Source organism: Pongo abelii, chromosome 15 (assembly GCF_028885655.2).
Source record: "Pongo abelii isolate AG06213 chromosome 15, NHGRI_mPonAbe1-v2.0_pri, whole genome shotgun sequence".
Taxonomy (NCBI): Eukaryota; Metazoa; Chordata; class Mammalia; order Primates; family Hominidae; genus Pongo; species Pongo abelii.
Window position 1 is genome coordinate 38,395,712 of NC_072000.2, and position 27,166 is coordinate 38,422,877.

General features: G+C 38.9%; 1 protein-coding gene across 4 annotated transcripts in view; it reads right to left on the reverse strand.

Annotated features, from left to right (window-relative positions):
• Positions 1-216: 216 nt before the first annotated feature.
• The window catches only part of BAZ1A (bromodomain adjacent to zinc finger domain 1A), a 119,774-nt gene continuing 92,824 nt past the window's right edge, over positions 217-27,166 (reverse strand). For 2 of the 4 annotated variants that reach the window (XM_054530014.1, XM_054530011.1), the window contains 11 exons: positions 23,512-24,108; positions 21,927-22,090; positions 21,176-21,330; positions 19,106-19,254; positions 16,303-16,392; positions 12,631-12,878; positions 12,317-12,543; positions 9,403-9,869; positions 6,360-6,502; positions 2,452-2,539; positions 217-1,183 (listed from right to left, as the gene is read on the reverse strand). In XM_054530014.1, coding sequence (XP_054385989.1) covers positions 987-1,183; positions 2,452-2,539; positions 6,360-6,502; positions 9,403-9,869; positions 12,317-12,543; positions 12,631-12,878; positions 16,303-16,392; positions 19,106-19,254; positions 21,176-21,330; positions 21,927-22,090; positions 23,512-24,108 — 2,525 coding nt within the window. In that variant the 3' untranslated portion in view covers positions 217-986. The remainder of the gene's footprint in view (positions 1,184-2,451; positions 2,540-6,359; positions 6,503-9,402; positions 9,870-12,316; positions 12,544-12,630; positions 12,879-16,302; positions 16,393-19,105; positions 19,255-21,175; positions 21,331-21,926; positions 22,091-23,511; positions 24,109-27,166) is intronic. The other 2 variants (XM_054530013.1, XM_054530010.2) reach the window with 1 other exon arrangement.

The following is a 27,166-nucleotide window of genomic DNA, read 5'->3' on the forward strand; positions in this document are numbered from 1 at the left end:
TGTATTCCACACTTTCTCTCCTCTTTTTAATGAGAATCCATGCACATCATGTTACTGTTTTTGATGAAATGAAATGGATCTTACTCCTCAAGGGTTTCGGCAGAAACAGCAGCAAATTACTGCTATAGAGACTCAGGTACAACAAAACGGTGGTTCCTATGGTCTGTATCACGTGCAAAAGTCCAAATCTGATTGTAAAAATTAGAGAATTCCAGATTACTTGAAAAAATGTTATTTTATTTGTACAGTTAAAAAGTTATACATAGAAACTTATAATACAGTTCTGTAAAGCTGAAAGAACTGTCAGGGAAAAGGGAGGGTGTTACTTTTTTTGATTGATCATTAAGGAAGTTAGAGGAATAAAAACACAGTAAAAGGTTTAAAACATTAACATTTTTCAGGTATAAATTTTATAAATACAAAACAAATTCACAAATTACTCTCAATACTAAATAAATATCTAGTTAACAAACTTGGATTTAATACCTGCAGCCAGCACTGGTACAGCACTTCAAGGATATAAGATTGGATTCATTCATGTGTAGTGTTGAAAGAATGTACTCAAACAATTAAGACATAAACACCTTTTCTAAACTGTGCTATAGCAGAAGACTCATCCATGTAGATAACTCTCCCTTAATACCACAACTTTTAAAAAAAAATCATGAATAACAAAATAAATCATGGGTGAAAAAATATTTTCCAAGATCTCTGGACACATGAATGATCTCAAAAATGTACAAAAACCTCTGTAAACCAGTACTGTATCCAATACATCTATCAAACTTATTAGATACTGAACAAAACTGTAGCAAAGGACATCTTTCCTACATTCTCCTGAGTGCTTAATATTAAAATTGAGAATATAGTGCAGGCCACACTTTCATGTGGTCAATCAGTTGTTATTGCTTTATACAGCATGATTTAATGTTCCATTTTCATGAACAATTTGTTTTTCTTCAAATATATCCTTTAGAAGGACAAAGTTAGATTCGTGACTTTTTCGCAGCCGGTGGTGTGCTAACTTGGTCCACATTACTGGGTGTGACGTGGAGTCCAAGCTTTTGAGCCTGAATATGAAAAAATGCTTGAAGCCTAGTTCCAGCTTTTGCTTCACTTGTGTTACGAGGGTTGTATTCAAAGCAGTTCGAAAACATTAACTCAATATCATCAATAAACTCAGCTAGAAAGGGAAAGAGAAAAAAAAGATTAGAATGAAAGTACATAAATTATAATAAATATAATTCTTGTATCATATCTGGAAATTTTATTAAGAAAATGGAAGCCCACTTTTTTCTTAGAAAGAGAAGGCTCTGGCTAGGCATGATGGCTCACATCTGTAATCTCAGCACTTGGGAGGCTGAGGCAGGAGGATCACTTGAGCTCAGGAGTTCGAGACCATCCTGGGCAATATAGCAAAACCCCATCTCTACAAAAAATACAAAAATTAGCCACTTGCAGTGGTTCAAGCCTGTAATCCCAGCACTTTGGGAGGCCGAGGCAGGAGGATCATTTGAGGTTAGGAGTTCGAGACCAGCCTGGGCAACGTGGTGAAACTGCGTCTCTACAAAAAATTAGCTAGGCATGTCGGGCGTGGTAGCTCATGCCTGTAATCCCAGCACTTTGGGAGGTCGAGGCAGACGGATCACCTGAGGTCAGGAGTTCGACACTAGCCTGGCCAACATGGTGAAACCCCATCTCCACTAAAAATACAAAAATAGCTGGGCGTGGTGGCGGGCATCTGTAATCCCAGCTACTCGGGAGGCTGAGGCAGGAGAATCACTTGAACCCAGGAGGCAAAGGTTGCAGTGAGCCGAGATCACGCCACTGCACTCCAGCCTGGGCCACAGAGCAAGACTCCATCTCAAAAAAAAATAAATAAATAAATAAATAAAATAAAATTAGGCATGGTGGCCTGCACCTGTGGTCCCAGCTACTTGGGAGGCTGAGGTGGGAGGACAGCTTGAGCCTGTGAGGTCAAGGCTGCAGTGAACCAAAATTTTGCCTCTGCACTCCAGCCTGGGCAACAGAGTGAGACGTATCTCAAAAAAAAAAAAAAAAAAAAAAAAAAAAGAAAGAAAACAGATTCTGAAACAAGGTAGCAGAACTAAGGCTTAAAACTGTTTAACTGTAAATACTTTAAAATTGTTTTATTGAAACTATCCAATTATGTGATCATATACATTATGTGATTATAAAGAACTTCTTTGAGTAAGATCAGATCTATAAAATATCTTTAACTTACTTGATCCTAATCCATCTTTCATCCCCACATACACTAATAAGTACTTGTGGAACCTCATGGAATGCCACCTACACAACTACATCAACACACATCCTTTTAATAAGAGAAAAACAGCCTCTACCTCTTTAAACAAAAATAAATATCAAAGATGCTATAACAGAATGCCTTAGAAAAATAAATACCAAAGAAAAACATAAATTACTTACATGCTAATTTATATTCACACTTGTTCACTTTTTCACGAATTATATTTAAGGCAATGGGCTTTTTGATGATGTCATAGTAGTCTGGGACCTGTAAAATAATTCAAATATCTCTGTCCACACAGAAAACTTAACTGGAAAGAAGTGTTCAAATAACTAAAAGTTTTGCACTAAAAAGCAACTCAATATGCAACTGCAATATGGTCTTGCTCATGGCTCTCTCCTTCTCTCTATATAGATATATATATGTCTATATAGATATGTGTATATATATATATCTATATATATATCTCTCTCTCTATATATATACACACCATTGTCACTTGTGACCAAAAGAAAAATTCTCCAATGAGCATTATTGCATTTGTAATAATGAATAAAATGTATGTAACAAAGTGTAATTTAGGACAAAAATTACCCAGGCAAAATGAGTCAAACAAGTCAAACTAAGATTTAATTTTTTTATGCTATTCAATATTAATCTTTCTCATTCTTGCTCTAGAAGTCTCAAAGTAGAATTCTGATGATGTCACTTCTTCATTCAGAAACCTTTACCTCACACTGGTGAGTGAGACCCTTTATAATACAGTTGTGTGTCTGAGACTTTCTAACCCAACCTCATTCAAACCATCCACCATTCACTGTATTCTCATTTCTGGGCGTCTACCGTATAGCATATTCCTTTTTCCCTGAAACATCCTTACTGCATTTCTTAGTGTTGAAATTCTATCCTCCTTCAATGACCAGTTCCAAACAGTTCTCCTTAAAAAGCGTTCTGAGTATTATTTTGTCCCTCTGAAATGCTCAATCTGTCTTCTCTACTTCTGTAATACCACGATAACTTCTATTACAATACCATAACACTGTTCTATCTTTGCTATATAACAGATCACATTCTGCCATATATATATATATAACCTAAATACAACACCATCTCATATCCTTCAGTTTGATTAGGCCATCACTGTTACCTAATACCTATCTTTTTTTTTTTTTTTTTTTTTTTCCTTTTCCTTTTCCTTTGGAGACAGGGTCTTGCTCTGTCACCCAGGATGGAGCGTGGTGGTGTTATCTCAGCTCATTGCAACCTCCACCTTCCAAGCTCAAGTGATCCTCCTGCCTCAGATTCCCAAGTAACTGAGACTGAAGTCATGCACCACCACACTCGGCTATTTTTTTTCTTTTTTTTTTTTTTTTTTGTCTTTTTGTAGAGTCAAGGTTTGACCATGTTGGTTAGGCTGGTCTCAAACTCCTGGGCTCAAGCGATCCACCTGCCTCAGCCTCCCAAACTGGTTTTCTTCTTTTTTTTTTTTTTTTTTTGTCTCTGTCACCCAGGCTGTCACCCAGGCTGGAGTCACCCAGGCTCTGTCACCCAGGCTGGAGTGCAGTGGCACGATCTCGGCTCACTGCAAGCTCTGCCTCCCAGGTTCAAGCAATTCTCCTGCCTCAGACTCCGGAGTAGCTGGGACTACAGGTGTGTGCCACCATGCCCGGCTAATTTTTTGTGTTTTTTTTAGTAGAGACAGGGTTTCACCGTGTTAGCCAGGATGGTCTCAATCTCCTGATCTCGTGATCCACCCGCCTCGGCCTCCCAAAGTGGTGGGATTACAAGCATGAGCCACTGTGCCTGGCCCTAAACTATTGAGATTACAGGCGTGACACACTGCACCCAGCCAGAATACCTATTTCTTTTTTTTGAGACAGAGTCTTGCCCAGGCTGGGGTGCAATGGCGTGATCTCGACTCATTACAACCTCCGCCTCCTGGGTTCAAGCGATTCTCCTGCCTCAGCCTCCCAAGTAGCTGGGATTACAGGCATGCACCACCATGCTCAGCTAATTTTTGCATTTTTAGTATAGATGGGGTTTTGCCATGTTGGCAAGGCTGGTCTTGAACTCCTGATCTTAGGTGATCCACCGCCTTGGCCTCCCAAAGTGTTGGGATTACAGGTGTGAGCCACTATGCCTGGCCCAGAATAACTTTTATATCAGTGTTTCCCAAAATGTGCTCTCTGGGCCAGGACCATCAGCATCATCTGGGCAATTGTCAGAAATCCAAGAGTTAGACATCATTCCAGACCTAATGAATCAAAAACTCTGGGGCTCAGGAATCCATGTTTTAGCAAGTCCTCCAAATGATTCTGAGGCATGCAGTAGTTTGAGAACCACTGCTTTACATAAGAAAAATATGATTAATGGTACTCAATTAACTCTATTCATATTAATTACATAGAACAAAAACATTGAGGTCATTGTAACACACCATCATTATTTATAAAGAATCAGTCATGGCTGGGCATGGTGGCTCACGCCTGTAATCCCAGCACTTTGGGAGGCCAAGACGCATGGATCACCTGAGGTTAGGAGTTCAAGACCAGCCTGGCCAACATGGTGAAACCCTGTCTCTACTAAAAATACAAAAATTAGCCAGGTATGGTGGCAGGTGCCTGTAATTCCAGCTACTCAGGAGGCTGAGGCAGGAGAATCGCTTGAACCCACAAGGTGGAGGTTGTAGTGAGCTGAGATCACGCCATTGCACTCCAGCCTGGACGACAAGAGCAAGACTCCATCTCAAAAAAAAAAAAAAAAAAAAAAAAAAGGCTGGGTGCAGTGGCCCATGCCTGTAATCTCAGCACTTTGGGAGGCCAAGGTGGGCAGATCACCTGAGGTCAGGAGTTCGAGAAAAGCCTGGCCAACATGGTGAAACCCCGTCGCTAATAAAAATACAAAAATTAGCCAGGTGTGGTGGCAGGCCCCGGTAATCCCAGCTACTCGGGAGGCTGAGGCAGGAGAATGGTGTGAACCCGGGAGGTGGAGGTTGTGGTGAGCCAAGATCACGCCATTGCACTCCAGCCAGGGGACAAAAGCAAGACTTCGTCTCAAAACAAAAACAACAAAAAAAGAATCAGTCACAAAATTAGCAGGGACTGAGCTGTCTAACTAGTTTTTTTTTTTTTTTTTTTTTTTTTTGAGATGGAGTTTCACTCTTGTTGCCCAGGCTGGAGTGTGGAGTGCAATGGCGCGATCTCGGCTCACTGCAACCTCTGCCTCCTGGGTTCAAGTAATTCTCCTGCCTCAGCCTCCCAAATAGCGGGGACTACAGGCGCCTGCCACCATGCCTGGCTAATTTTTTTGTATTTTTAGTAGAGACGGGGTTTCACTGTGTTAGCCAGGATGGTCTCAATCTCTTGACCTTGTGATCCGCCCGCCTCGGCCTCCCAAAGTGCTGGGATTACAGGCGTGAGCCACCATGCCCGGCCAACTCCATCGTTTTCAACATAGGAACTGATGTTCAAGACCAGCCTGGCAATGAAGTGAGACCCTGTCTCAAAAAAAAAAAAAAAAAATTAGCTGGACCTGGTGGCATGTGCCTGTAGTACCAACTACTCAAGTGGCTAAGTTGGAGGATCACTTGAGCTCAGGAGGTTGAGGCTGCAGCGAACCAAAGTATGCCACTGCACTCCAGCCTGGGTGACAGAAACCCTGTCTCCAAAAATACTAAGAAGTAGATATGGCCAGATGCGGTGGCTCACGCCTGGAATCCCACCACTCTGGGAGGCCGAGGTGGGCAGATCACAAGGTCAGGAGATTGAGACCAGCCTGACCAACATGTTGAAACCCCGTCTCTACTAAAAATAGAAATATTAGCCAGGCGTGGTGGTGTGCGCCTGTAATCCCAGCTACTCAGGAGGCTGAGGCAGGAGAATCGCTTGAACCTGGGAGGCAGAGCTTGCAGTGAGCCGAGATCGCGCCACTGCACTCCAGCCTGGGCGACAAAGTGAGACTGTCTCAGGAAACAACAACAACAACAAAAAAACTAGACAGTGAGTAACAGGTGTTTTGACTTCAAAGTTGTCATGTAGACTAAATCAGATAATATACATGAATACATTTTATCAAGTCTAGTAATTACCTGGATTTTAGAAACAAGTTTCAAAAAAGGCCAGCTGTCGTCATGTCGTACCAATTCTACAACAAGTTGTTCAAAAGCAGACAATTCATGAACTCCTCCCTGTCGGCCAGAACTCCTTCGACCCAGTGTCATAGGTGATGGCTCTGAGTAAATAATTACAACATTTTAGGTGATAACAAAGCAAAATATTGGTTCACTACAAGCCAAACTGGATATATAAATACCAAATTCCAACAGAAAATAGACACTCCATACACTGAGATGTTAACTATTTTCTGGGAGATATGAAAATTTGACCAAAATAGGACCAAATAGTCATTATTTCCTTTTTCATCTTAAAAATGTCCAATTGCATTAAACATTCATTGGGAACAGATTTTCAGAGTGTAATGCAAAAGAAAAATCTAGAACACAAAAGTTTTTGGATTATTTTTACTCAATTTTATTAAAAACACTTTTCAGTTACAGTTTTTTTGTTTTTTTTTTTTTTGAGATGGAGTCTCGCTCTGTCGCCCAGGCTGGAGTGCAGGCGATCTTGGCTCACTGAAAGCTCCGCCTCCCGGGTTCACGCCATTCTCCTGTCTCAGCCTCCTGAGTAGCTGGAACTACAGGCACCCGCCACAGCGCCCGGCTAATTTTGTTTTGTATTTTTAGTAGAGACGGGGTTTCACCGTGTTAGCTAGGATGGTCTCGATCTCCTGACCTCATGATCCGCCCACCTCGGCCTCCCAAAATGCTGGGATTACAGGCGTGAGCCACTGCGCCCGGCCTTTTCAGCTACAGTTAACTGAAACTAAGCAATTCTCTAGTATTTCCTAAAGCATATCCTTCAGGAAGTAACCTCCTCAGATCTAGAAACTAGGCTTACGTATAAATTACCCTGCATAATGGAAAAGCAATTCTCACTGGTAAAGTAAAAGATTATTCTTACAGATCTTAATTTTATTTATTTATTTAATTTAATTTAATTTTTGAGACGGAGTCTTGCTTTGTCGCCTAGGCTGGAGTGCAGTGGCATGATCTTGGCTCACTGCAACCTCTGCCTCCTGGGTTCAAGCGATTCTCCTGCCTCAGTCTCCCGAGTAGCTGGGATTACAGGTGCCTGCTACGACACCCAGCTAATTGTTGTATTTTTAGTAGAGATGGGGTTTCAGTGTGTTGGCCAGGCTGGTCTCGAACTCCTCACCTCAGGTGATCCGCCCACCTAGGCCTCCCAAAGTGCTGGAATTACAGGTATGAGCCACTGCAATTGGCCACAGATTTTAATTTTACTATCTAGATAATGTTCTAAAAGCAAAATGCTTTCTCACAGACCTAAGAAAGGTATAGTATAATGAAATCTAGAGTACGTGCATTGGTAGAAGGGGCAGTATAGTCCATATATGTATTCAGATGTATAAATTCTCTCCTTGCAGTGTAGGTCCACACATTTCCCCTTTTATTTGTCCTTAGTACCAGGCTTAGCAATTTCGCAAATCAATGAAAACAAAAAATTTTTCTTCCTAGTTTTTTGAATAAAAATGTTTCAAGTGTATTATTTCTCCGAACAGCTTGGAGAATTGGGGAAAAGCAAAACAGGTAAGGGGATAGGAAAAGCTAAATTAGATCCTGACTGGTGCAAAATTATGATACTTCCCCTAAAAAACTCGACAATCTGGTGACTGCATAAACAGATTACGTGCCATTCTTTCACCAATGAATTCCTTAATCCTGCTGCGTATCCCAATAATGCAATATAACGTATCTAAAATTCTTTGAAGAACAGTGGCTTTTTTTTTTTTTTGAGAAACAGTGGCATTTTTTATGTTTAGCTTCATTTAAAAAACAACAACAAAAAAATAGGGCCAGGCCAGGTGTGGTGGCACACACCTGTAATCCCAACATTTGGGAAGCCAAGGCAAGGGAGGCAGATAACTTTGAGCTCAGGAGTGCAAGACCAACCTGGGCAACTTGGCAAGACCCCGTCTCTACAAAGAATACAAAAGTTAGCCGGGCTTGGTGGTGCATTCCTGTAGTCGCAGCTGCTTGGGAGGCTGGGGCTGGAGGATTGCTTGAGCCCGGGAAGCAGAGGTTGCAGTGAGCTCAGATTGCACCATTGCACAACAGCCTGAGTGACTGGTATAATAAATAACAATAAAATTAAAAAATCAATTTATTACCACTTACATTAAAAACAAGGGAAAGGAAGAGATTATGAATTTCTTTATGAATAAAGAAATTAGTCTATGAATAATGATTACTATAAACAAAAATGAGAATTAAAAAGACAGCTGAGGCCAGGCGCGGTGGCTCACGCCTATAATCCCAGTACTTTGGGATGCCGAGGCGGGTGGATCACCTGAGATCAGGAGTTCAAGACCAGCCTGGCCAACATGGTGAAACCAACTGTCTCTACTAAAAATAGAAAAATTAGCCGGGTGTGATGGTGCATACCTGTAATCCTGCTACTCAGGAGGCTGAGGCAGGAGAATTGCTTGAACCCGGGAGGCAGAGGTTGCAGTGAGCCAAGATCGTACCACTGCACTCCAGCCTGGCGACAGAGCTAGACTCTGTCAGTCAATCAAATAAAAAATAAAAAGACAGCTGGTCATCGCTTCCTAAAAATATTGCTGCTTCCAACTCTCTCTTTCCCCCAAATTCAGTATTTGAGATGGGAACCTTACCAAATAATCTGATGTAGCTTGTCTAGGTGATGCTGAGTATGTGCGTTTTGAGGGAGGAAAAGGTGGGAGAGAGTGAAATGTGTTATAATGTAGTATCCTGACACTGTTCAAATATTGGCCAAATATCTCCATTAAAAACAGAACGTCATTTGTAAGTTTATTACCCTGCTTCACTAGTAGAAATACTAGTAATATAATTTACCTTTATTCATTAAATAGTTGCCCCTTCAATGACTATTATGCTTCAGGTCAGATTGTTCCCTAATAACTTTGTGTATCTTAGTGACAGACTTTAAAAAATGATCCAAAGTATCTCAACATTCAATATTTCCAAATTATTCAATTTTCCTAGGGAAGGAAGAGTTTAGATTTCTTCATACCTGGAGATTGTCTTTTTCTGCATCTTCTTTTGGATTCACTCTCTTGGAGAGAAAGTTTTGAAGCAATATTTACAGATCTTGACTGTTCACTTGACTTTGTGGCAATGACTCTGAAGTTAGGGAAGTTGGGACTATTTTCTGGTGTATTATTAGCACTTTTCCTGCCTCTGCGTTTTCTACGAGGACTAAGCAATTCCACAAATACATCTGCTTGCAGTGGGCCATGACTGTGGCGAGTAGAACGACTGGCAATTCTTAAAGATTTTGTTTCTGTAGGAGGAGCAGAGTTTATCTTTCTTAGGCTTCTACCAGTTTTAGAAGAAACAGTTGTTTTGGGTGTGCTCTGCTGACTCCTTGAAGGGTATCTTCCAGGTTCTTGTCGTTGGCCACGACTTGAGAAAGAAGAGCTAAGTTTCCCTCTTGTTTTAACTGGCAATCTAACTTGTGGTCTTCCTCGTTTGGGTAGGCTATAAATATTGTTAGAAAACACAATTATTGTACAGAGCAATGATGAACATATGATTAGCTCTATTCTCCTTGTTGTATTTAGCCAATGAGTTTATATAAATTTTCTATATAACTGAGACTTATCCTAGACTCAATTCCTTAAAGAGTCAATAAGTTTTAAGTTCTCAAGGGAATCTAAAATGTGCTTTCATGTATTTCTTTGAAACGCAAAGAGATTATCTGCAAAGAGAATATTTTATGTTTTTTTTTTTGAGACAGAGTATCACTGTCACCCAAGCTGGAGTGCAGTAGCACGATCACGGCTCACTGCAGCCTGACCTCCCTGTGATCAGGTGCTCCTCCCATCTCAGACTCCTGAGTAGCTAGGTGTGTACCACCATGCCTGGCTAATTTTTGTAGTTTTTTTGTAGAGATGGGGTTTTGCTATGTTGCCCAGGCTGGTCTCAAACTCCTGGACTCAGGTGATCTGCCTGCTTGGCCTCCCAAAGTGCTGGGATTACAGGCGTAAGCCACCATGCCCAGTCCACATCTTCTTGGTAACTTCAGGACATCATTATGAAAATTAAGTCCTAAATTCTGATAAATTGTAATAAAATGCTCAAGAGAACCAACAAATAGACTTAGTCAATCATGTTGGAAAACTTAAGAGTAATGAAGTAATCTTAAAATGAAATTCTTTTGTTTCCTTTTGCTACAGGAGACTACCACTTTTCATTATCATTGATACTGAGATAACCTACAGTTTTAGCCAATGGCTGCCAATGAAGTGGGCTTTGAACCCATGGTTCCTGAATACCATGCCAAGAACCTCTCTGTTGTCTTCTGATTCTGACTCTAAAACTATATTTAATCTTTTAACTGTCCTTAATTAAAAGAATGCAACACCTCCATTAACTCATTATTCCTCTCCCCATATACCTGGACTTCCAGTTTATCCCATGTACTTGCAAGAACTTTCCACATTCTTTATCATCTTTATGTCTAACATAATACTGCCCTCACAAACTACAGGGAAGATGGCTCTTCTAGCTGGTATTTCTTAAAACTTTGTTTAAAACAGATGGGGTGGCTCTATCTTCTCCAACTGTGGTCCTTTTGCACTTTTGACAGTTCTAGGTTGCCTTGCTTCATGCTCATTTTCCCGCTTCCACAAGAATGGGGTTCAAATGTTAAAAAAAAAAAAAAAAAGCCGGGGGGAGAGGGATGATAAGAACAAGGAGCACAATGACTTCCCTGATGTGACTGGCTATGGTCAGGCCTGCTGACAGAAAACCCCCAGTAGATCTGTCTAGCTTATAGCTACCAGTTAGACATAGGCACACCTCATTTTATAGTGCTTTGTGCTTCACTGCATGCTAAATTATAAATTTTTTTTTAAACAAACTGAAGGTTTGTGGCAATTCTGCATCAAGCAAGTTTATTGGCATAATTTTTCCAACAGCATGAGCTCACTTTTTGTCTCTGTCAGATGATTGTTAGCATATTTTAGCAATACATTATTTTTAAATTAAGATATAGAAATGTACTTTTCTTTTTTTAGACATAGTGCTACTGCATGCGCACTTAGGAGACTACAGTGTAATGTAAACATAATTTTTATATGCCCTGGGAAACCAAAAAAATTTGTAACTTGCTTTATTGCTGTGGTCTGGAATTGAAACGGCAGTATCTTTGAGGTAAGCCTGTATATCTACCTTGTGGATATAAAATTCTAAATATCCCTTTATTTTGGCCCTCAACCGGAGGTTCAAATAAGGGGAGATTGCCCCAGTGCTGCCACAGAAGGAATATCCAGGCTCCACACTCATTCACTAGGCCTGAATGACACAGCATGCTAAGTTGCAGAATACTTAGTTATATGGTAGTATAGAAGCTGTTTCCAGGTGCTAATGTGGCAGAAGTATAAAAATACAGTGCATTATCACTCTCTCTGAGATTCCCCAAATTATCAATACTCCCTTGGGAATATTTTTGAATGTTTATAATATATAATAAGCAAGGGTAACTTCAGGCCACTATATGTTAGTTTCTTTTTTTTTCTTTTTTTTTTGAGATGGAGTCTCACTCGTCATCCAAACTGGAGTGCAATGGCGTGATCCGTTACCTCACTGCAACCTCCGCCTCCCGGGTTCAAGCAGCTCTCCTACCTCAGCCTCCCGAGTAGCTGGGATTACAGGTGTCCACCAACACCTTGGCTGATTTTTCTATTTTTAGTAGAGATGGGGTTTCACCATGTTGGCCAGGCTGATCTCGAACTCCTGACCTCAGGTGATCTGCCTGCCTCGGCCTCCCAAAGTGCTGGGATTACAGGCATAAGCTACCGTGCCTGGCCTATATATTAGTTTAAACTAAGTTACAGACCCTAACTATTCCATTTGTATTTGAATAGTGGAGAAATTGGCTAACGAAGACTTACTGACTCATTTTATTGCATGTTAGGACTTACCTGACTTCTTCCTCTTCTTGAGAGTCATCTTCATCTTGTTCTACCTCATACTCTTCCTCCTCACTTTGACCGTCTTCTTCATCACCATCAACTTCATCATCCTCACTTCCCATACTGTCTTCCACATCTTCATCACTTTCCAAGGATGGTCTCTGTCTAGAGGAGAGTCTTCTAGAACGTTGCTTTGGTCGACATTCTGGACAAAACCAGTCTCCTTCAGGCACAGTCTGAATAAATCACATAAATGATCATTAATCATCTATTGCTCAAAATCTTAATGTCTCATTTCTAATCTGATAAGAAGAAAAAAATACCTTGAGCTTTGGTCGAACACAGTAGGTATGATGACCCCTTTCACAGCCATCACAAAGAACCATGTTTTCAGCATCGCCTTTCTTTCGACATATCTTGCAACGCGCATTCAGTATAGATTTAGACCATATCACGCTACGATCCAAGGTGGATAGGTGAAGAAAAACTTGGGATAGACTAGCAGAAGAAAGGAGAGACTCTCTCCAACGGTCCAGAACTGTTTTATAAGAACGCCCACTGTCACTGGCATCTTAAATGAAAAGAGAAAGTGATTACAATTTTTAGGCAAACCTAGTAAATCTTCCTAGAAATAGTTTGTTGGTAGTTTAAATATAGGTTAGATTTTACATTTCTTTTCTTCTGATACTTAACAAAAAGACCATACTGATATTAAAAACAAAAATCTCATGGAAAATATTTGCTGAGCCGCATCTCGTTTATGACATAAGGAATTACTTAAATTCATAAATCAAATGCTAAGGGATTTTAATAGCTAAAGAGAAAAATGATTCAGACAATGTGTTCTCAATCTAGTCTTTGTATCAAATCTTGAGCTAATTTTAAAAACTGGTTACATATGATTCCAAGTCTAAGTTACTATTCATTTTAATGAAGTGTTACTTCCTCATCTCATATAAAAGATGGACTGTTCTCCAACTTAAATATCTTCTATCTCTAAGAAAATAGTTTTAAAATTGTGGTAAGTAAAAACAATGTTAATACTACCAAAAAGGATTTTTCAGCACTAATATTTATATAGAAACATTTGAAACCTTCTGTCACTTAACATCACCATTCTTTATCTTCTGGGCTAAAAAATTTAATCATCTGATTGAATGCTATCAATCAATAGTCATTTTATACTGGTGTGTGATTTCCACTTCAATCTTTAATATTGTTACCACCTTAATTTCCTAAAACATTATACTTAATTCTGCAAGGTATATAAAACTCCATACATAATCTGGTTCTATAATATCATTATTTCCTACTATTATCCTCAAATAAAACCTCCTGGGCAGTAGTATAACGGTTAAGAAAATGCAGACTTTGGAGTCAGTCTGCTCTGAGGTGAGTACTGGCTCCCCCATATGAACTTGGGCAAGTTAACCCATCTGTCTCTCAGTTTCCTCAACTGTAATACATGGAGAGTATCTGCCTCTAAGGTTGCTGGAAACATTAAATGAGATAATACGCATAAGGCATATGAAGTGTCTGTCAGAGTAAATGCTAATATTACTATCGTTATTTGTGCACTGTATAGCTCCCCCTATGTGCAGCACTTTAGAAGATATGAAACTAGTCTATTCTATGGTCCCTATCTTCAAGGAATGTTTAGTACAGCTGGAAAAGTGAAGAAATACACAATGAGTTAAAACCATAAAGCAGAGACCTGTCAAGTACCAATGGACCTTGAGCTCCTGTTTGTCTGTCGAGCAGGGTGAGATTGACAGGACATGAAACTTAGGGCCCATCAAGGTGGTTAGTCCCTCTCTAAAAAGCTAGGACCCCAGAAGGCTACCTCTTCAAGTGTCAGAGTGGAAACAGGTGCTACATGAAAAAATGGAGAGCAAGAAAATTGATTCACTTGGACTTCGGTGTTGGTTAGAAAGGGAAAATAATCTCCCTGAGGATCAAGCAAAGCCTTGAACAGGTTTAAAACCCAAAAAAACATAGGCTAAGATTTTAAAGTAGTCTAGGATTGCTAGTGACCTCAAGTGAATGGCAGAAACAAGTACAAATCTTTGCAAATTCTCTCTGAAGAGATTTTCACAGATCAAATCTGAGGAATGAGAGTTAATCAAAACCACAAGGCACATGTGGAAACAAAACATTAAGTGAAAGCCAGCAGAATCAAACTCATAAAGACTTCAGATACTAGAATTAGAAACAGAATATAAAATAACTTTAATATGTTTTAAGAAGTTTAAAATATGAATAACCAGGCAGTTTGAAAAAGATCCAGTTAGAACTTTTCAAAATGATTGAGATTAAAAACAGAGGCAAAAACACAATGGATGGGTCAAATGGCTCTTGAAAGCTGAGATGTTAATGCAGTTGGGAAAATACAAAGATATTACTTAGAATGCAGCATCAATAATATTTTTCCATCTTTATCTATGTTGTTTTGTTTTAGGTGTGTCTTTTGTAGACAGTATATAAACCAGCTAGATTTTATGTTAATATAGTCTTTTCTTCTATTTTCTTCACTTTCCCTGTCAACTATCCAAAACTGTATCTAACTTTTAATTGGAGCCACATGTGGTAGCTCATACCTGTAATCCCAGCACTTTGAAAGGCTGAGGGGAATGGATCACATGAGGCCAGGAGTTTGAGACCAGCCTGGCCAACACGGTGAAACCCCACCTCTACTAAAAATACAAAAACTAGCCAGGCGTGGTTGTAGGTGCCTGTAGTCCCAGCTACTTTGGAGGCCGAGGCAGGAGAATTGCTTGAACCCAGGAGGCAGAGGTTGCAGATTGTGCCACCGCACTCCAGCTTGGGTGACAAGAGCAAGACTCTGTCTCTCTCTCTCTATATATATATAATAATAATTGGAGAGTACAGTCCACTTAAATGCATTTATTTCTCCCCTGTCATTGTGAGCGTTTTACTTATCTTGGTTTTTAAAATATAAGCCTTCATGAAAAGTTCTGGCCTGAGCAGGGCCTCTAAGGAATGAGGTAGCAAGAATAGCTAGTTCAAAGATCATTATCTTTCTGGGTAAATCAGAGCATATTCTCACTGGTAATGGCAAGGAATAAGGTTGCAGAGGTCAATGTGAAGGAATGGGAAGAAAGACAAAGTATGAAGAACTTTTAGAATCTTGGAAATTAGTTTGAATGATTTTTTAATGCAGAGGTTGGTGAAATGCTATGGGATTTGATTAACGAGGTGGTTTAAGAAAATTAAACCAGCAGTAGCTCAAGGCCCAATTCTTATTCTAGTCCATAATGAATGTGCCTATTTTTCTATTTTTGCATAGTACTGATATAAGGATAGAAAACAGTATATACAATTGATTCCATTTTTCTGTTGTTTCCTTATCTTAAACCTTGCTTTCCCCCCAGATTACACAACTGTAAAGGGCAGAAAATGTCTTGTTTATCTTTTATCTTCCATTATGCTAGCACAGATAAATTCCTCAATAAATTATTAAAAGGATCTTACTAATATAAAATACTGGCAGTCACATAATCAAATATTATAATGGGAGACTTCATACTGTTCAATGGCCACTATACAGTAATCCATGTGACCAGGACAGGCTTCTCTAGGGGACAAAACATAAAAACTCTTGTCCTATGTCTCTCCAAGCTAGTGAAAGAAAAAAAATGCTGTGAATAAATACTTTATGTGAAACAGGTAAACATAAGTTCCATAGCCATTCATTCTTTTCACTAATAGCTAAGTATACGAAGATTCACCGGTGTCAACTTTCTATATGCCAATGTAGAAGACTGATTAGCTGAGGTGTGAAATATAGAAAGGGAAATGCTAGGAAGATACTATTTTAAGCTTACCCCCAAGTCCATTCCCTTCCAAAAAAATCAAATCCAAGGTTTTCCTTCAAAAGCTAAATATGCAAATCAGTATTCAGCCATAGAGAAAGTAAAAATCATAATTCTTTAAAAAGACAAAACATAAATTTCTTTAAAAAGTTAAAAATTTACCATCTCTCACACTAGATTGATCTTCCTCTCTCTTTTTCTTGTCCTTTTTTTTTCTATCTCCCTTTTGATCCTTATTAATTTCTGTGTTACCTAATTTCAAATTGATATAGTTAGTTGAGGATTTTTTTTTCATAGCTTAAGGGTTTAACCATAAGTATGACTTTAAAAATAACGGAATTATCAATCTTAAAAAATATCCTCATGTATCTTACCTAAAACAATTAAAACATGATTTTATCTTCCCCAAATGAAAAAAAGTCTACTTTTATCAGTATGATTAATCTCTAGAATAAAAGGGACATATTAGAGAGGTAGAACGTAAGTAGAATTTTTATTTTGTACATGCTTCCTCAAGAAACTGAAATGATTTCTGAAGCTAAATTGGGAAAATGCCTACTATGATTAATTTGCTATCCTGAAATATTATCAGGTGAATGGAGAATTTCGATATATATTCCATCTCAAATATTCATAAAGTAAAACCTGCTTTTCTCTCCCCAATTAATGATATTCTTGATTACTGTATTTCAGATAGCCTATCTCCCATCTCCTGCTGTCCTGTGCAAAACAGACCTTTCAAAGGCCTAAGTTATTCTAATAACTTTTTATGGAGCAGCAACAGTAGACACCCATATTATAAATGACCAACATTTGACTTCAACCAATATTTAACTTTGACACTACCAAAGTAACAAACTTTTCTTATTTCACTTATTTCTTAAGATCTTGAATTATAATTTTCTATCTTTTGGAATGAAATTAATGTTTGAAAACCACTGTATACAAACCAGCATAAGGAACAGTGTCTCTCATATAACCTTCTAGACAAGTTGTAACAACTCTCAATGTTAACCTTTTTCTTTGTCTAAATATTTAATAAGTTGTGCAGATGAAAATATAGACATACTAAACAATTTGATTTTCCCCCCTTCAACTTATAAAAAACTTTAATGAAAATTTCAGAAGTGGGAAAATGAGCAATATTGTGTCTTATCCTTTTACTCTTTTGGAATCACAGTGTTAGTAGTAACAGGATCTTACATTTATAAAACCTGCATGATTTGCAAATAATTTGAAATTTTAATTTAGCTAAGTGTGTATTAATATGTGGTTGTAATAACAGGGTGATGATCCCTTGTAACACATAACTGGATTTACACAAAGAAAATCCTAAGAAATACTGAAGACTGGGAAATAAAAGTGACATAGCAAATACCAACTCTGCTATCTTTGGGGAGCTGTGATTATACATATTTTATTTCTTACAATTGCTACTTTCAGTGTGGCCAGTGGGTTATTAAGCTTATGGTAGGATTATCAATTTACAAAAGTGTGAATAGACTTAATGAGATACTGGCCACAACTCTTCAATTTAAAAAGTTGACAAATATATTCACATTTCAAAACTGCTCTGATTTCACTATGAAAACTTTGTTCCAATAATGAGATATCAAAAAATTATTTTTTTGAGACAGAGTTTCTCTCTTGTTGCCCAGGCTGGAGTGCAATGGTGCAGTCTCAGCTCACTGCAACCTCTGCCTCCCAGGTTCAAGCGATTCTCCTGCCTCAGCCTCCCAAGTAGCTGGGATTACAGGCATGCACCACCACACCCACCTAATTTTGTATTTTTAGTAGAGATGGGGTTTCACCATGTTGGTTAGGCTGGTCTCCAATTCCTGACCTCAGGTGATCCACCCGCCTCGGCCTCCCAAAGTGCTGGGATTACAGGCGTGAGCCACCACCCCCAGCTAAAACAATTATTTAAGGATTTTAGTCAATTCAAGTAGTTCTTTCAATAGGAGACCAAAAAGATAGGGTTTAAGAAAGTTATTTCTTCCATGATCCCATTACAAGAATATAAATATCTCAACATGATGAGTTATAAATTAAACATCTCAAAAAGACAACAGGGAATTAGAGACAGTTATGATATAAACGTTGATTTAGAATTCTGAAACAGATATTTTCCCAAAAACATAATGGTTAGGTTCCTTGATTAGTCCCTAAAAACCCACTAATTTCCTAATTTGTCAAAAAGTGATACAGATAGTATTATTCCTCACTATAAATTATAGAGCATTTCCTCACCCGTGTTCCTTTTAACACTTGGTATTTCTGATTTAACACTTGGTATTTCTGATACAGCATGTGGGTCAGTGACTCATATCATCAAACTATGCCTCAAATGGTAAACTTTTAAGTCACTTATTTGGGGTTCTCTTTCAAATAACAGAAAAAAAAGTTACACATAATCTTTGATTATTCAAGGTCTGACTAGTTATAGGTTTTGGTGATCTTTTTTTTCTTTTAAAGAGACAGGGTCTTACTCTGTCACCTAGGCCACAGTGCAATGGTGTGGTCATAGCTCATTGTAACCTCAAATTCCTGGGCTCCTGTGATCCTCCCACCCCAGCCTCTGGGACTACAGTTGCATGCCATGATGCCTAGCTAATTTTTTTTTTTTTTTTAATTTTGTAGAGATGGGGTTCTTGCTATATGTTGCCCAGGCTGGTCTCAAACTCTTGGGCTCAAGCGATTCCACCTCAGCCTCCCAAAGTGTTGGGATTACGGGCATGAGCCACTGTGCCTAGCTGGTAATCTTTCTTTTGATGAAACTCTTCACAAAAGACTATTATTCTAAAAATAAATCTCACCTTAAAAGAACTCATTTAAAAATGAAAACATCTCAAGTTTTTAAGACTTTCAATTTCATTATGTCAGCCAATAAAGTTCTATTAGTTAAAGACCAACTCAAAATTACTTACAACACAACTAATATTTTGAAATAAAAACAGATACTTACCAAGTGGAGCTTTCAGAAAGCGCCGCTCAATGCCCTGCTCTATTTGAAAGAGTGCCATCGCCAGATAATGAACCACACTGCTCACTGATTGTGGTGTACTTGCATTTGTTGATACAGTACTTGGAGTTTCTGTTTTTATCCCCAAAAGTCTACAATTAAAACAATCAAGAGTTTATGGTACTTAAAAACACTATTAGGTAAAACTTGAGTCCATTCATTGGTTCAAATGCTTATTTATACCTTTGTAAAAAATCATTTCCTCAATCTCATGGAGTTGCAGTAAACTAGTAGGGAAGGGAGACTCATTTAGAAGGACTAAGGGTAAATATTTGAAGGAGAGAGAGTAAAAGAGGGAAGGCTTATGGGAAAGGTTTTAGAGAGGTGACATTGTGATGGGCCTTAAAGCCTAAGTATTTCGGGCAGCTTATCTCTATTTCTCTTGTTTCCCTTTTTTTTTTTTTTTGAGACAGAGTCTCGCACTGTTGCCCAGGCTGGAGTGCAGTGGTGCGATCTCAGCTCACTGCAAGCTCTGCCTCCCGGGTTCACACCATTCTCCTGCCTCAGTCTCCTGAGTAGCTGGGACTACAGGCGCCCACCACCACGCCCCGCTAATTTTTTGTATTTTTAGTAGAGACGGGGTTTCACTATGTTGGCCTGGCTGGTCTCGAATGCCTGACCTCATGATTCACCTGTCTCAGCCTCCCAAAGTGCTGGGATTACAGGTGTCAGCCACTGCGCCCGGCCTAAAATGATCATTTTAAAGTGCAAACTCATTCACTCAAAGCCTTTGTACATTGTTTTTCTTCCCAGTGTCCTATTTTTCTCAACTTTAGGGCTCAGCTTTGCAGTCACTTCCTCTTGCACTTCCTTTACTATCTCCCATGTACTACTAAGACAAGTAGCCCGCCCATGTACTTCATCTCCACTGGGTATAACCTTCTATCAGTACCCCGTTCTAGTAAATATAATGCTAGCCTCATGTTTCTCCATTGTTCCCTTCTAGATGACAAACTGCTTAAAGGCATATAATATCCAAAATAATCTTGAAAAAATAAAAGTATCTATAGATATACGGATATAGATTCTGATTAGTAATAATATTTAATACTTATATATACTTATTTAGAGATGAGGTCTCATTGTTGCTCAGGCTGGAGTGCAGTGGCACAATCATTATTAGCTCACTGCAGCTTTGAAGTCCTGGGGTACAACGATGGAATAGATGGGACTACAAGTGCATGCCGGCCAGGCGTGGTGGCTCAGGCCTGTAATCCCAGCACTTTGGGAGGCCGAGGAGGGGATCACGAGGTCAGGAGATCAAGATCATCCTGGCCAACGTGGCGAAACCCTGTCTCTACTAAAAATACAAAAATTAGCTGGGCGTGGTGGCACGTGCCTGTAATCCCAGCTACTCAGGAGGCTGAGGCAGGAGAATTGCTTGAACCAGGGAGTAGGAGGTTGCAGTGAGCCGAGATTGTGCTACTTTGCTCCAGCCTGACAACAGAGCAAGACTCCGTCTCAAAAAATAACAACAACAAAAAAAACCAAGTGCATGCCACCATGCCCAGATAATTAAAAAAAAGAGAGACAGGGTGTCACTATGTTGCCCAGGCTGGTCTCCAACTCCTGGCCTCAAGTGATCCTCCTGCTTCAGCCTCCCGAGTAGCTGAGACTACAGGCCCATACCATCTTGCCTGGCTCAAATAATATTCAAGTCTACCAGAATTTACTAATTTACTAAGTTTTCCTACAGAAAAGAAGAATAATAGTATAATTACTTTCCAAAATTAATAAAACCTTAAGTTCAAAGATTAAAAAAAAAAACTTTAAGAAATTATCAGTATTCGAATGAATTGTTTTTTGGTTGCATTAGTACAAAGCGGAGTAACAGAGATCCTGAGGTTTAGAAAATGATCATTCCAGTGGTTACAAATATCAAGGTCCTCACGACAAGTTTTTAAAATAAGAAAAAGCAACATATTTACTTAAAACCAAAAACCAAAAAAAAAGAAAAAAACCCTTAAAATGGCAAGGAAAAGTAATGGTTACTTTAGAAAAATCTTTTTGTACCTGTCTTTTACTATGACCTTTGTTTGTTCATCAATTTCCATCTCTTCTACGTCTTCATTCACAGTTTTAATTATCCCATTTTCCTTGTTTTCCTCACTTAACAGCTCATACCGTCCACTTTCTAATGCTGATCTCCAGATATGTCGATCTGTAACCTGTAACAAAATTCAAACTTACTAACCATGAAAAATGGAATATATTGCTTCTGAGAGGTATGAAGTTCAATATACATATAAAATCAATTCATCGATATTTTAGAAATGATTATGAATCAAAAAGGTATCCAAAAATAAGGTTACTAAGTGGCCAAACTGGAATTCATATTCTTCAAAGATGAAAACCATAATGCCTTACTTTCTGTATAAATAAAGCATAAACAGTTCTAAGATTGGTCACTTGATAGCAAAAAAGTGACAGATGATGGCAAAGGCATGAACAGAATACATTATCAGCCATGAATTACAGATTTTAAAAAGGTAACAAAGAAACCAACAAACCAACCAGACTCAGCAGAGAAGGCAGGGGCTAGTCAAGGAAGAAGAAAATATCCTTACGCATTTCAACATCTGATGAAAATATCAGAAAAAATATTTTGATGCAGGGGAATAAACTTAGTTTTCATAAAAAATTTATCATTCTCTGGTGTTTATTCAAAACACATATGCCTTGTCTATGCCATATAATTAACAAATATGACCAAAATTCTGGACCAAGTAGATTAGACAAACTAAAAATGGGAACAAGTACAAACCTTGATGGCTCCTAATGTTCCTTGGTAGATTCTATCTTCAATATCTAAAAGAAAATCTCTCAGCCTTAGTTCAAGTTGCTTTTCTGCACACATCTGAGATGGATCATATGCATTGGAAGATCTTCCCCGACTATATGTTGGTTTGCTATCAGGCTGAGGTTTGTCTGAAATATTAATCAAATACTTTTATTATGATTTTCTTATTAAAAACTATAATTACTCCATGTGGCTGTTATGATCTTGAAATAACAAATATAAAAGTGCTTTGTAAATCCTCAAGTGCCACAAATGAATGAATGAATGAATGAATGAATGAATATCATTTTATCTTATAAAGCCCTTGTACAGCTACTCAGGAGGCTGAGGCAGGATTGCTTGAGCCCAGGAGTTTGAATCTGCAGTGAACTATGATTATGCTACTGCAATCCAGCCTGGGCAACAGAGTGAGACCCTGTCTCTAAATAAATACATAAAGCCCTTGTATCCAGAATATATAAAGAACTCTTACAGCACAATAAAAAGACAACTGAATTTAAAAATGGGCAAAGGATCTGAATAGATATTTAAGGAAGATAGACAAATGACCAATGAGCACATGAAAAGATGCTCAACATTGGCGGGGGGGTAGTGGCTCATGCCTGTAATCCCAGCACTTTGGGAGACCAAGGTGGGTGGATTACCTGAGGTCAGGAGTTTGAGACCAGCCTGGCCAACACGGTGAAACCCTATCTCTACTAAAAATACAAAAAATTAGCCGGGTGTGGTGGCAGGCGCCTGTTATCCCAGCTACTTGGGAGGCTGAGACAGGAGATGCACTTGAACCCAGGAGGCAGAGATTGCAGTGAGCCCAACAGCCTGTTTTTTGTCTCAAACAAAAAACAAAAAAACAAAAAAACCCCCAATAATTGTGATCTATAGTTTTTAATCCTGAAAAAAACTGAAGTGGTCATGGTAACATGCCCCTAAATTTAAGCAATCCTTTTTTAAATTTTGATTTAATTTAAAATGTTTTTAGCTCTATTTTCTCTCCCACAGGAAACAAGTAAGCAATTCTTTACCTAGAGAATCTAATTTATTAATATAAAAACTCACATCTAAAAATGCCTTACTGCTTTTTCTTATTTGTCATCAGTGGACGAACCATCAAGCAGGAAATGCTGCTATCCGACCTGCCCTTGCAGCCAAGCTCCAAAGAAGTGACCATTAGTGGAACTTCTTTCAGCCAAAACTCTTAATGAGTAACCTCACTCACCATAATCTGTCCAAAACTGATGGCAGCCTTAGAGTCTATTCTTGGGTTTCAGAGTCTACTTACCAAGGAATAAGGAGATCAGGGAGAATATGTATTTTGTTATACCATAGATGTGTTCCTCATAATTCAAACAGAATCCAGTGGAATTTAGAGAATCTTGTTTCTATAAAGAAATACATTCCCAAACTCTAACTTGCAAACTAAAAGGACAGCCTAAATCAAAGATAAGGTGTTGTAAATGTATTTCTAATAGGTTGCAAAAACGCTTAATCCTGAATGACCAGAGATTAGGGGAGGAAAAAAAAGTAAAAACAATATTCATTAAAAATTTACCTGAAAAATGAAATTTCTCTTCAGAAAAACAGGCTAGCTGTGCACATATTCTGCTTTTCTCTTGTAACAAAGTTTCTTTTAAGGCACTTTCTCTATGTCCTCTAGAATTAAGAGCTTCAATAAGCTGGTCTAGCTGTTCACAAGAACTGTAAAAGCACCACCGATTTGGCTTATGCACTGGTTTTGGCAGCTGCACAGAACGGTCACATGGACCCTGGTCAATGTTGGAGGTAGATTCAGACATCAAAGGCTCTCCAGTTTTAGTGGATACCTGAGGATCTTGAGACTGTACATTATTCTGAAATGATGAAGGTCTAGGCAACAGCATGTCTTCAGTAAGACCAGAATAATCCTCTTCAATAAAGAGTCCAGGAATAGAAGGGAAAATCCAGTATCGTCTATACATGCGGTCGCGACCCAAGGGAAAGATATTGGTACAGGCTATGGCACTTTGGATTTTTTCTAAGAGCTCTTTCTCTTTTCGTTGGTGTTCCTGTTTTAAAGCTTCTTCCTCATCAGCAGTAAGAGGCTCTCTTGTTACACAGTTGATCTCTTCTTGCCTTGTAAATTCTTTAAATCCATTTTGTCCTCTTTTCCCTGTAATTAAAATAAAATGTATCATCATCATCATATTTCAAATTTCCATTAGAAAAATATGAGATACAAAGTTACCCAAGTTATTAGGTGTTATGAACTAAACTGTGTCCCCTCTCCACAACCCCAAGTTCATATGTTGAAGCCCTAACCTCCAATGTGACTGTATTTGGAGATAGAACCTTTAAGGAGGTAATTAAGGTCATGAAGGTGGGGACCTAATCCAACATGATTGGTGTTCTTAGACACCACAGATCTTGTTATCTGACATGCACAGAGAAAAAGCCATGTAAGGATATAGCAAGAAGGCACTGTCCGCAAGCCAAGAAAAAGCCTCTTCAGACACCAACCCTGCTTGATCTTGGACTTCCAGACTCCAGAACTGTGAGAAAACAAATTTCTGAAATTTCTGTTGTTTAACCCACCCCAGTCTGTGGTATTTCGTTATGGCAGCCCAAGCAGACTAATACACTATGTTAGTAAGAAATCAATATACTTAAATCTAAAGGGGCATGCAAAATCTGTCATTTCCATACTGGAGAGTGCAGTAGAGTATGTCAGTTCTCCAGTAGTCATCCCAGTCCTTCCTCTAAGGGAGGAATAACAGCAAACTACTTCTGGAGAAGACTACCTTATAAATATTTGTCTTTGTGGATCTTATGGTCTTCGTAGCTATTCAATTCCACTCTTGTGGCCCAAAAGCAATCACAGGCAACATGCAGACAATGAGCATGGCTGTGGTTCAGTGTAACTATTTATGGACAGTGAAATCTGAATTTCATATAATTTTCACTTATCACAAAGTATCATTCTTTTTTGCAGCCATTTAAATTGTAAAAATCCAGCTGGTGCGGTGGCTCACGCCTGTAATCCCAGAACTTTGGGAGGCCAAGGTGGGCGGATCACCTGACATCAGGAGTTCTTAACCAGCCTGGCCAACATGGTGAAATCCCGTCTCTACTAAAAATACAAAAATTACCTGGGCATGGTAGCAAGCACCTGTAATCCCAGCTACTCAGGAGGCTGAGGCATGAGAATCGCTTGAACCCAGGAGGGGGAGGTTGCAGTGGGCCAAGATCACGCCACTGTACTCCACCCTGGGGGATAGAGTGAGACTCTGTCTCCAAAAAAAAAAAGGGAAAATTCCTTTTTAGCTTATGAGTTATACGAAAACAGGGCAGGGCCAGGCACAGTGGCTCACATCTGTAATCCCAACACTTTGGGAGGCCGAGGTGGCTGGATCACTTGAGGCCAGGAGTTTGAAACCAGCCTGGCCAACATGGCAAAACCCATCACTACTAAAAATACAAAAATCAGCCAGGTGTGGTGGTGTGCATCTGTAATCCCAGCTACTCGGGAGGCTAAGGCAGGAGAATCGCTTGAACCCAGAAGGCGGAGGTTGCAGTGAGCCGAGATGGTGCCACTGCACACCCCAGCCTGGGTGACAGAGCGAGACTCCACCTCAAAAAACAGTAACAAAAAAAAATGGGGCCGGCCAGATTTGGCATACAAACTGTTATTTACTAACCACTGGTTGAAGGTAACAGAACCACTAGTTTTTAGCTGGGCACTTAGCAACCCAAAAGAAGGACAACATTTCCCATAGTAGGCACAACTAAATGAAAAACTTTTGTTCAAAGAGATGGGATCAGAAGCACTGTGTGTACCCTCTGGACTGTGCTTCCCTTTCCTCCTTCCCATTTCCAACTAGCTAGAATGCAGACATGGTGATAAATCATTTTGGAACATGAGAATGGCAGCAAAACCCTAAGGATGGCAGTACCAACAAGATAGAAAGAGCTTGGACCCCTGATAATCTGCCTTGACTTTGACAGTATGTTGGAATTAAATTTCTCTGTTGTTTCAGTTGCTGTCAAATTGCTTTGATAGTTGGGAAGTATTTTTTCATTCTATTTCTTTTGCTTGAAAGAGTTTGTGTAAGATTGGAATTATCTGCTTTTTAAAAAATTTGGCAGAATTCACCTATAAAGTTGTCTAGGACTGATGTTTTCTCTGCAGAAAGATTTTAGTACTGATTCAAGTTCTTTAATGGTTTAAGACCATCTACATTAACAAATTGCTTCACATATCCATTTTGATGATTTGTATTTTCTAGGATTTTTGCATACATTTTCAAGTTCGTCAAAAATTGTGTGTATCTCCTTATCTTTAAATTTCTACTCTATCTATAGTTATGTTGCTCCCCTTTCGTCTTAACTTTATTATGATCGCCCTCTTTATAGAAATCAATTTCAACAAAGGTTTGTCCAGTTTGTGTCTTTCTCAGACGAACACACTTTTGGATTTGTTGTTGTTCTTTACTATATTTTTATTTTTTTGAGAAAGGGTCTTGCTCTGTTGCCCAGGCTGGAATGCAGTGGCGCAATCAGGGCGCACTGCAGCCTTGATCTCCCAAGCTCAAGTGACCCTCCCACCTTAGCCTACTGAGTAGCTGGGACTACAGGTGCATGCCACCATGCCCAGCTTGCTTTCTGGGTACTTTTTGTAGCGATGGGGTTTCACCAAGGCTGCTTTTGAACTCCTGGGCTTAAGCAATCCACCTACCTTGGCCTCTCAGAGTGCTGGGATTACAGGCATGAGCCACTGCACCTGGCCCTACTATATTTTTATTTTCTATTAATTTCTACTCTAATGTATTATTTCCTTCAGATTTGGGGGGATTATTCTTTTTCCGCCACCATCTTCTTAAATAAATGTCTAGCTCAGTTTGTGTTTCTTCTTTTCTAGTATGTATTAAAGCTATACATTTTCCCCTAAGTAGAGGGGCTGTATTTAACATGTGTTAATATTCAGTAATGATTAGTTTGATTTGTTTTAAATATTTTTTAGTTTCCATTATGGTTTCTCTTTTGACCCAGTATTTAGAAGTATGTTTTAAAAGCTCTGATCATATTAGGTTTGCTTTAGATGTTGAAATCAATTGCATTGTAATCAGACAATTACAGCTTCCATGATACAGGAAATTTTCTAACTACTTAGAGTAACCATTTAAAAAAAATACAGAAAAAAAGATCCCATCCAAATTATAGGCACAGAATTA